The sequence below is a fragment of the Apis cerana genome, linkage group LG12 (assembly GCF_029169275.1).
Source record: "Apis cerana isolate GH-2021 linkage group LG12, AcerK_1.0, whole genome shotgun sequence".
NCBI lineage: Eukaryota > Metazoa > Arthropoda > Insecta > Hymenoptera > Apidae > Apis > Apis cerana.
In genome coordinates, this window is record NC_083863.1 from 8,142,148 (window position 1) to 8,154,174 (window position 12,027).

Consider the following 12,027-nt stretch of genomic DNA (forward strand, 5'->3'; position numbering starts at 1 on the left):
TAAACTCGAACGTTAAATACGATCGATTCGATACGACGAAATATAAATTTTTCATACGATTACGATTATTCAAAACTCGTTGTACGAGATACGAATTCTGAATGGAATTTAATTAGAAAAAAAAGGAGAAAGATTAAATACACGAATACAAATAAATAAACGAGTAATGGTAAAAATTACGCACTCGAGAATAAATATTGCCGTTCAAAATTATTAATTAAAATAAAGACAGAATAATTTCGCAGAAGCGAAAAACATGAAAAATTTATATGAAAAATGCTTATTCGAAAAATTAAGAAGAAATGGAAAAATTCCAAAGCGCCGAGTACTACCCACGTCTCCGCCCACGCGTTCTGTTTATAGATCGAAATCTAAAATCGTCCCTAAAAGATCTCTTCGTTAACTGTATTGTCATTAATCAGCCACGATTACCTCTTGTAACTTGCATGTTCCATCATTATTGCGTGTCGTTCCAGGATGTCTCGGAGCGTGCAGGACGCATTTACATAACCTCCGATTATCGATCGATTATGCGAATTCCGCGTGAATCACGGTTCAAGGTCACGGTTCTCGATCAATCAATCCAGCAATCGTCGCGTGATCTCGGCCACGAGACGAGGGAAAAAACTCGAGAATAATTTATCATTCGAACCGAATCTCTATTCGAAATTTTAACCAATCAATTTCACTTTCACTTTCTTTCTTCCTCTTTTCCCCCTTTCGATTAATATTCGTGGATTCCAGCAACCATGGCGGAGAAGATGTACTATTGGGGAGAGCAAAAGGATCAAGTGGATCCGGATCAGACTTTCATAGAGTTCAAGGCCAAGTCGGTGGGCTCGAGCAGGGGAAGAGAAACGTCTCACGCCGCTGCTAAAATGACCGTGTCCACGTCACAGGGCAGGCCGACGGAAGTCGGGAATCGCGAAGAGGACACGGAACGAGGGGGATGGGATAACAAGTTGGATTTCCTGTTCTCGTGTATCAGCGTCTCGGTGGGGCTTGGAAACGTGTGGAGGTTTCCGTATTTGTGCTACAAGAACGGGGGAGGTGAGTTTTTGGAGTTGGTGCGTAGGCTGGAACCGAGTTTAATTCGATTCCGTCGGCCAATGTTACGTTTTCTCTATATGCTGTGCCACGCTTCGATGTCGGATCGATGAAATTCGTTTCCTTCTTTCTTTCGGAAAAGGTTAATTTATGGATGGACTACTTTCTTTTACATCGTAATTCCGGAATTACCGTTATTTCTCTTGCCTCGATCCCATTCTAGATTTATTGCTTCGTTGCTTCAACTCGATCTCGCTGGAGATGTTAAATTTTCCTAATGTCGTTTAAATTTTTGGGCGAAATTGATGATTTTATTTGCGAATGAAAGCATTCGAAATGGAATGCCACGAACTCTCCTCCATGAATTGTCCGTGATTTCGTGGGATCGAAGGACGAAGGCCGATCGATTCCCCTCTGTGATTATCAAGGATACATTGGATTTTCTAATGAATAATTCATCTTCGACTGTGAATAATACCGTAGATAATTATACATTCTCCCACGTTATTAACGAAACCAAATTAATCAAAAAATTTTCACTCGAATCTAATTTTAAATTTTGCTACGTGTTTTTAATCATTTTCTTCGACTCTGTAAAATAATTACAGGCGCTTTCCTCATCACTTATGGAATTGCCATGGTGTTCTGTGGTATTCCAATATTCTTCCAAGAAGTGGCAATCGGCCAATACCTTGGAGCCGGAGGGATGACTTTGGTGGGACAATTGTGTCCTCTGTTGCAAGGTATTCTCAAATTAAAGTATTCCTTTCTTTCTTTCTTTTCTTTTCTTTTTTACAATCTCCAAAAAATAAGTCGAGCAAAAGGATGAAACACGTGTTTGAAAAGTAATTAAACGCTTTTAGGGGTTGGATACGCCACTATGACGATCGTATTCTTCCTAGATGTTTATTACTGCATCATCATCGCCTGGACGCTCTTCTATCTCATAAGCACTTTCGTCAATATACCTAACGTACCTTGGAAGGGTTGCGGTTGGTTGATCGATCGATCGGAAATAAAATTTCTACTCGCGTCTACTCCTCGTTCTAACAACGGCGTGGCAATTTTTTTTTTTTAGGAAATTGGTGGAATACCGAGGATTGTTTCGACGGCCTCGAAAAGATCGAGGAAACGACCGATCTTGTTAATTCGAATGTCACCAATTCCACGTACAACAACACCGTCGCTCTTCATCACGCTACACCGGTCGAGGAATACTGGGAGTAAGCGAATTTCACAAGTTTTTCCCCCCTCCCCTTCTTCTTTTTCTTTTCTCTGCTTTTTTTTTCTCTCCCCTGAAAAAATTCACGAATATCACACCCTCCTAATTTTTTTCAACCGTTGAAAATCGTTGGAAAATTTTTAACATTTAAACATTTTAGGTGAGACTCAGAATTGAAAATTTTGAGAAAAGTCCATTTGAGGATTGTATTAACGAGTTTTTCTCTCTCTCTCTCGACGACTTTTAGACGACGACTTCTTGGGATCACTTCCGGTATAGAGATCATCGGAGGGATCCAATGGGAACTGTTAGGCTGTCTGGTCATCGGCTGGCTGCTCGTATATTTCATCATCCGGCGTGGTCTCCACCAGAGTGGTAAAATTATTTGGTTTTCAGCTTTGTTCCCCTACGTGGTGCTTTTTATTCTTTTGGGAAGAGCGGTGACGTTGGAGGGCAGCTACAACGGCTTGCTGTACTACGTCACGCCGAGGTGGGAGGAATTAATGTCGCCTGGCCCATGGATCGACGGGGCCACGCAAATTTTCTTCGCCTACAGCATCGGGACCGGAGCTCTGCCCGCCCTCGGATCGTACAACAAGTTCCATCACAATTGCTACAAGTGAGACCAACTTCCCTCGATTGTCCTCTCAGTTTTCGCTATTTCGATGCGCCCAATTTTGTCAAACTGTAATCTTCGTTGTGCAATATTATTTGATCAACAATCTTTGTTATTGGAAAATATATGTGATTTCATATTGACGATAATGCGTAAAGGAAACGCGTTTTAAAAATTTTAACTTATCCTTTAATCTCGTCGGAGAACGCATTGACTCGTTCTACTTAATGTGATAACTTTTCGGTCAAGCTAATGTTCTATCTTTTCCCCTCGTGTTTACCGTTTCAAGTTTGAAAGATTCGATACGTAAAATATTGTTTCAGAGACGCGTTGATCACGTGTGTGGTGAACACGTTAACCTGTTTACTGGCCGGTTGCGTCACTTTCTCTATCCTGGGCCACATCGCGCTGGAACAGGGAACAGAAGTGGCCAAAGTGGTTAAAAGCGGTCCAGGACTCGTGTTTCTCACTTATCCGGAGGTGGTCCTCAAGCTTCCTGGCGCCTCCATGTGGGCCATCATCTTCTTCGTGATGCTGCTCGTGAGAAAGCTTTAACTTTAACCCCTGTCTCCTTCCATCGATTCTTTCTTCACGGATCCCACGCCACGAATCTTTCCATATGCATTATTTTGACGATGAAACGGCTATTATGTTTTCTTTGTAACAGATACTCGGGATCGACAGCGAATTCTGTATCGTGGAATCGTTCATCACCGGGGTCGTTGACAATTGGCCCGACCTCTTGCGCCCCCACAGGAACAAATTCACCATTGCCATTTGCTGTCTCATGTTCCTTTTGGGCCTTCCCATGGTGACCAACGTTAGTGTTAGTTAATGAATATATTTGTCGACATTCTCATACGAAAAATTAAGAAGCAATCGTTTCAGGGTGGCGTTTACATATTCCAATTAATGGATTTCTACTCGGCCAGCGGAATGTCGATTCTCTGGGTCTGTTTCTTCCAAACGATCGCTATATCTTGGATATTCGGAGCGAAAAAATTCTGCGATTGCATACATCAGATGATGGGTATACGGTTGAACAACTTCTGGTATATTTGCTGGGTCGTGTTTGCACCGGTGATCATGGCTGTGAGTATCGCGTTTCGAACGTCGTCGGTAACGATATTCGTCCAATTTCTTAAAAAGAAAAAAGGACAAATCTTCCTATCTCTTTCAGTTCATCTTCGTATTCCAATGCGTTCAATACAAACCTCTGAGATATGGAAACAATTACGAATATCCGACGTGGGCGGAGGTGATAGGCGTTTGTCTCAGTTTGTCATCCATGATCTGGATCCCTGTTTACGCCATATACTACGTGGTCGTCACACCAGGGTCCATAAAAGAGGTGAAATTTTATTTCTCGTTAATCTCGTCATTTGAAATCGATCGATCAATTTTGTTCGAGTTCTATATGTCCAAAAATCTTCACTTCGAATTTAAAGATCGACGCAATGTTTCAGAATATTCTGAAAGGTTTGAAACCGAACATAAAATCGCATCCGAAACTACCGAAGGGGGAGAAATCGGCAGTGATACCAATGTCGGAGAGCAGCGCAGGATTGATCACGAAGAACAACAGTTTCCTCAGTCAAACATGATCGCCGTAAAAATCGCTTCCTTATTTCTTATTAGGTTGTAACTAACGTAAGTGTAGTATTTTTAACGAGATTTATTAATCGAAGAATCGGACAGAGTTGCTCGATTCATTAAGAATTGGCCGAATCGGTTTGACTTGCTTTGATAATATCAAAGCAAGGAAATCCAAGGAAATCGAATCAATTTCTTCGAAGAAAAGAAATATATTTCAACCGTAAAACCTTTTTTTGATCGACGATACTTTCGAGATGAATCAAAATAAGAAGAAGAAGAAGAAGAAGAAATAACAAATTGCGGTGTGAATATATATATAACGATGAAATTCGAGCAATTACTGTGCGAATAAAAAAATACCAAATACTCGTTCCTTCTATATTAAACGATGGTACCACGTAAAAAAGAGTAAGTATTATCTATTTATCGTTAGAGAAATATGAGGAAGGAGATAATAGCAGACACCGCTAGTTCTCGGATGACTAACAAAAAAGATACAAATGACTCGAAGAGTTCTATATTTTTTATCGCGATGTTTCTCTATGCACGAAAAAAATATGACCCAATTTTTACCAATATTTTTATTATCCGACGAATGCCTACTTTTCGAGAAGCAGAAATTTTTTAAAAACGATGTACGTAGTTAGTTCGATTACTAGCTGGTTAAATTACAGATAATGAGAATTGTGCCTCGACATTGACGCTCTTGTTAAAACATTTTTCTTCATTAAAAACGAATAATATTACTTTTTAAATATTACCAATTAAACTATGTTACATGTAGTCTAGTATTTATTATAGTTGACATTTATTGATTTTTAATATTACGTATTAAAAAAAAATAAATCCAGAGAAATTTTATATATAATCAATTGGGAAAATTTTTTCACGTCAAATCGAGTCGAGGATAGAAGTGTGCCTCGCAGAAATTCGTTGGTACCATAATCGTCGGGAATCATTGCGTAAGAAACGAATAAACGTTCCGCAGGATTAAACTAAAAATTCATTTTTAGAAAATTTATTAACGATTCGTTCGTTGAACGAATTTAAATAACGGGGGAAAAAAAAAAAAGAAAGATCAACAAAGATCCTTTCGATCGCAATGGTTCCACGCGAAGGATCGTAAATCCAAGAATATAGATGTAAGATAAGAATATAATATAAACATTAGTTTTATGAAAGAATTATATCTAGTGAATATATCTACGATTTTAAGATTGCTAAAAGGATTATTAATTCAAAATATTGTTCGACGTTATTTGCATTAATAATATTATTCCTGCGAATTCAAACGACCAATTAATAGTATATTTAAAGAGAAAAAGGATATTGTTGGAACGAGAAGTGACGCTCGACAAAACTCGATTTATAAATAATTGATGGACACGAGCAATAAATTTGGAAACGGGCCTAAGTAATAATTCTGTCTGTGTTTAAATCGTCTTCAGACCATGCTCTGTTTAACACATTCAATGCCAATGCAATGCAAAATATGTGTTGTAAAAAGAATTTGTTTTATTCTGTGGTGCATTTATGTGTTGCGAAAAATATCCTATTATATGGCGGATCACGTGGACCTACGCGTCACAAAGAATGTCCTATCCTGTGGCAAATCATGTAAAGGTGCACGTCATACAAAATATTTTACGTGACGGAAATGTATTTCTCACAAAGAATGCCCTATCCTGTAGCAAATCATAAAAGAGTGCGCGTCATAAAAAATATTTTACGTGAAAAATCATACGTGAACATACGCGTCACAAGAAAAGTTCTATCCTGTGGCAATCATGAAAGAGTGCGCGTCACAAAAATATTGTACGTGAAAAATCATACGCGTCACAAGAAAAGTCCTATCCTGTAGCAAATCATAAAAGAGTGCGCGTCATAAAAAATATTTTACGTGAAAAATCATACAAGTCACAAGAAAAGTCTTATCCTGTGGCAAATCATGAAAGAGTGCGCGTCACAAAAAATATTTTACGTGGCAAATCACGCGAACATAAGCGTCATAAGAAAAGTCCTATCCTGTGGCAGATGATGTAAGGATGTGCGTCACGAAAAATATTTTACGTGGCGGATGATGCGAATGTATTTGTCACAAAAAAAGTCCTATCCTGTGGCAGACTATGTAAGGATGCGCGTCACAAAAATTTTTTATTATGTAACAGATGACGCAAACATATGCGTCATAAAGAATGGCCTATCCTGTGGCAAATTATATAAGGGTGCGCATCACGAAAAATATTTTATGGATGATGCGAATATATTTGTCACAAAGGATGTCCTATCCTGTAGCAGATCATGAAAGATTGTACGTCACAAAAAATATTTTACGTGAAGGCTCACGCGAATGTATTTGTCACAAAGAATATCCTATCCTGTAGCAGATCATGAAAGATTGCGCGTCACAAAAAATATTTTATGTGGCGAATATTTTATGCGATGTATTTGTCACAAAGAATGTCCTATGACAGATCATATAAGGATGTCACGAAAAATATTTTACTTGAAGGATCACGCGAATGTATTTGTCACAAAGAATGCCCTATCCTGTGGCAAATCATGAAAGAGTGCGCGTCACAAAAAATATTTTACGTGGCAAATCACGCGAACATAAGCGTCATAAGAAAAGTCCTATCCTGTGGCAGACTATGTAAGGATGCGCGTCACAAAAATTTTTTATTATGTAACAGATGACGCAAACATATGCGTCATAAAGAATGGCCTATCCTGTGGCAAATTATATAAGGGTGCGCATCACGAAAAATATTTTATGGATGATGCGAATATATTTGTCACAAAGGATGTCCTATCCTGTAGCAGATCATGAAAGATTGTACGTCACAAAAAATATTTTACGTGAAGGCTCACGCGAATGTATTTGTCACAAAGAATATCCTATCCTGTAGCAGATGATGTAAGATTGCGCGTCACAAAAAATATTTTACGTGAAGGCTCACGCGAATGTATTTGTCACAAAGAATATCCTATCCTGTGGCAGATGATGTAAGATTGCGCGTCACAAAAAATATTTTATGTGGCGAATATTTTATGCGATGTATTTGTCACAAAGAATGTCCTATGACAGATCATATAAGGATGTCACGAAAAATATTTTACTTGAAGGATCACGCGAATGTATTTGTCACAAAGAATATCCTATCCTGTGGCAGATGATGTAAGATGCGCGTCACAAAAAATATTTTACGTGAAGGCTCACGCGAATGTATTTGTCACAAAGAATATCCTATCCTGTGGCAGATGATGTAAGATTGCGCGTCACAAAAAATATTTTATGTGGCGAATATTTTATGCGATGTATTTGTCCTATGACGGACATATAAGGATGTCACGAAAAATATTTTACTTGAAGGATCACGCGAATATACGCGTTACAAGGAAAGTTCTATCCTGTGGCAAACGATATAAGAGTGCGCGTCACAAGAAATTCTTTATTATATAACGGGTGACGCAAATATAGGCGTCAAAATCCTATCCTGTGGTAGATGATATAAAGATGCACGTCTCGAAAGATATATATATAATCGTGATGGTTGACGTAAGTGTGCACGTTACAAAGAATTTCTTGTGGCAGATGATGTAAGGGTGTGTGTCACGAAAAATATTTTACATGGCGGATGACGCGAATGTATTTGTCACAAAGAAAGTCCTATCCTGTGGCAGACGATGTAAGAGTGCGCTATAAAGTTTTGCGGGAAATATGAAAAATAAAAAAGAGTTTTCTGGCTTTCCTTTCGTTCCCTCGTTGCTTTTATATTTTTTTTTAATATTATTGTTTTTATATTTTTACTCGAATATTTGCCTTTGATTTTTGATGGCGCATTGAATGCGTTGAACGAGTATTTCGACAGTTGTTGATGTTGCGTGTGCATTTACACGACTATTTGTTTTCATTCTATATCAACGCATTGTTATACCCGCGAGTTACTTTTTAATCGAGCGTGCTAAGCGTAATATTTATCACGATGGACGTTTCTTTCTTATCGTTTCGTTTCGAAAAGATCGAATGCGTGAATTTTATTGTAATTTTTATTGTAATAGCACGAAAGAGTCGAAGAACGAAACGAGATTCGAAGATGTACGATGCGTTTATTATGGTTGTACGAAAATATAAGAGGATATTCTTTCGATGGCCTTTCCACTTGCGATCCCAAAAATATCGAACGAGAAAGATCTCATCGCTTCAAGATTTCGTCCTTAAATGCGATCGACTTTCTTGACTTTAATTTTAAATTTTCGTATATATATATTTTATTTTTCTCTGCCTTTCACACTGTGATTTAAACTTTTTTTTTTATATAAAATTTTGATCAATCTTGTTAATAATCCTTACATTAAAAAAAAAAAAAATATCCGAAAAATCATTCCGAGCGGAATTACAAGAATCAATCCTTAACGTTCAACAATTTTTTATCCAACGAGAATTTACATATTTTTCGTATTTTCCATTTCAACGTAATACAATTCTTCGATTTTAAAATTTACAAAAAGAAACGAGAGGAATAAATAAACGATCAAACGACAGATTTGTCACAGGCATCAAAGGATATAATAAACATCCTTTGTCGTTCAGACCGATGATAAATTCGATCAATTCGACGGATGATAGATAGAAACAGGAACGGAACGAAAGTGACAGAGTGATAATCGACCGATTGAATTTCGTTTCCGGTCCTCGCGCATCTAAGCTCGTCCTTTTAATCAATTGGACGATTCGCCACGGATTCCCGGCGAACGAATGATTTATTAATTACGTCGATCGATAATATTTTTCTTCTCTTTCGTTGTGGATCGACGATCAACGTTCGAAACCGAATCGAAACGAGATGAATCGCGTCAACCCTTTCGTTCGAAACACCGTTATCAACGCATCACACGTCCGTTGACACTGTCGAGGATTAATTTGGAAGAATGGTAATCGACGAGAGTGTTTCGATGAGATTGATTCTTTCGATATTTGTTCCTAGTAAAATACACCCTATAAATAAATATCTAATTTTATCATTCAACAGGGGAGGAACGATGGAATAATTTATGTAACGGTCTAACGATATTCGCGAATTAAAAGCTATTGAACGTAAAATGAACAAAAGAGGGAGGATCTTTCAATTTAAAAACTAAATTACTCTTTCAATCGTGAAAATATAATTTCATAATCGCATGCTATTTCTCCTATAATACCGAAATTTCATACGTTCAACATCTCTCTTCTATCTTCTATATAAAATACACGATAATCTCTCTCTATTGCAATTCCATTATCAAAATATTCCGTAATAATATTTCACTGTAAAAAGAGTCACTCGCTGAAAATCTTGGCGCGAAATACGCGGACGAAAGGAGACGTTGTGCGTGGAACGACGTATTACCTGGACGTTAACGTTAATACGAGTGTGACACGGTTGGTGGAAAGACCGATACGTCATTTACTTTATCCCAGCGTCTGTGAAAAATTCAAGACGAGGTTGGGCAAGGGAAGGGAACTCCCTCGGAATATATTCGTGAGAGAAGAATGAAAACCGGCACGAACGAGGCACGCGTTGATTGTGCCGGTGAATAGGGCCTTTGTCACGGGACGAATTCAATCGGAAATTCTGTACAGGGTTTCCGGTTTCCATCTCTTTTCCGCGCGCTTCCACTTTACCCCCTTCCCCCGCGTCTATTGTCGGCCCTTCAAAGTCCGAATCTCCGATTTTCTCGAGATTTTTCCGCGAGCTCGAAAATGAAAGGTTCCCTTTCGAATTTATTTCAACGCTCTTCGTGCTCTTTGTCGATGGAAACCGGTTGCTTATTTTCGGGGACTTTGGTCTCGTGGAACGCTTTTTTTTTAGTTTCTTTATTTTTTATTCTTCTTCTTTTTTTCTTTTCGAACACGTTTTGTCCACGCGGGAAAATGGCGCGGAGATGGAAATTTCGAGTGTTGTGCTCCGCAGGGATTTCAATTTTTAATCGTTTAATTCGAATAATATCGTAATACTTCCGTCTTCTCTCTGTTTTTGGGGACATCGATCGATTTCCCCGAAAATTCTAAATTTGAATTTTTGCGAAAGCGAAAGAATGGAAGTCGCGTACCGTGGAAAAGAACAAAAGAATTTGAACAACATCGAAAACAAGTTTAATCGAAAATACGTCACGCGACACGAATTGATTTCGTCCTTTTTCCCATTATTCGATTATTTCTTTCGGAAATAAAACTCCAATATTTCCGAAAATCTCTTTCCAAAATCTGGCTCTACGTAATTCCATCTACGCATCATCCGATATCGTTCGAAACGTGAAACTTTCCGTCTTTAAAAACTTTGGAAATCGTTTTCGATTAAAATCTTTTTCCCCAAATCTTCTTCGAGGTTCAAAAATTCGCGCGAACGTTGAAAATTGTCGAAAGCGCGCGGAAGAATTTAATTAATTTTCATGTTGGACAAATCGATCGAGAAACTATGTTCGACAAACGTCTGAAACAATGAACTCTCTCTCTCATTGGCAGTTGCGCATCGCGATGAATTAATCCATACTTGGCAGACCATTTAGTTCGCTGTCCGATGCAATTGCAACGCTTGTACGTTGATGACGAACGAACGCAACTCCCGCGAACAAACTTGCAACTACGAAATGGCGATTGAACGCGATTCTTTCTCCCTTCTTCACTTTCTATTCCAGCGCGAGAATCTTATTTTTTTAATCGTGAATGATCGAAAATCAGAAAATTCCTCCCCTTAATTCCCGTCGAAATTCACCGAGTATTCAATTATTCTATCACGTAATTATCGTTTGACCGAATCATCGTTAATGCAAAGTAATAAATTTTAATGCTTCATTAATGAAACCATTTTTATTCGATTCCAACAATTCCAACAATTATTTATTTATGCATTTTATCGGTGTTATTTAATTTTTCAATGCCATTTATCCGAACGAAAAGCGGATATTTGTTTTAAACGAAACAGTGTTTCCCGGTGTTTCAAGATATAAATATTAACAAGACGAGGAATTTTAAATGGGTTGGAATTTTAAAATGATTACCGTGCAAATGAAACGTGAGCTCGAAAAAAAAAAATTTCTTTTTTTCCATTTAACCCGGCTATATATTTTTCCTTCCTTAATTTATCGTTCAGTCACTGTGGTTATTTGCCAATCACGCGAATTCGCGCAATTACCAATCGTTTAACGCAATTTTCTTTTTTTTTTTTTTTTTTTACCACTCACGCAACTTTTTCATCAATTAAGAATAACTTTAAATCGATCTAAACTTTTCCTTTCCCCCCTCCTCGCATCATCCGAGCAAAGATTTTCTTCTTCCAGCTAGTTATAATTCTCTTCGACTTCCAAATCTTCCGATTCTTCGACTCTTCCTCCAACTTTCGAACTTCAAGCTTTCGAAACTCTTTAACTTCGTTATTCCACCACTTTCACCGATCCTAACGAATTAATTTTAAAACCTTACATATCCGTCGATCTCATTCTCCTTCGATCGCACATATTAAAAGGAGAAAGACGACAGTTTGAACAGTTCGATATCCAAGGAAAT

At 37.9% G+C, this 12,027-nt stretch overlaps 2 protein-coding genes across 10 annotated transcripts in view; one reads left to right on the top strand and one right to left on the bottom strand.

Annotated features, from left to right (window-relative positions):
* Nucleotides 1-12,027, bottom strand: part of LOC107998922 (pre-piRNA 3'-exonuclease trimmer-like) — an 82,772-nt gene that overhangs the window by 30,598 nt on the left and 40,147 nt on the right. The window lies entirely within an intron of this gene.
* On the top strand, nucleotides 746-8,630 carry LOC107998919 (sodium- and chloride-dependent GABA transporter 1). Its single transcript, XM_062082735.1, has 10 exons — nucleotides 746-1,050; nucleotides 1,656-1,790; nucleotides 1,911-2,039; nucleotides 2,126-2,270; nucleotides 2,517-2,888; nucleotides 3,209-3,425; nucleotides 3,553-3,705; nucleotides 3,774-3,977; nucleotides 4,066-4,236; nucleotides 4,352-8,630. The coding sequence occupies exons 1-10, from the start codon at nucleotides 750-752 to the stop codon at nucleotides 4,487-4,489; spliced, it is 1,965 nt and encodes a 654-aa protein (XP_061938719.1). The 5' UTR covers nucleotides 746-749; the 3' UTR covers nucleotides 4,490-8,630.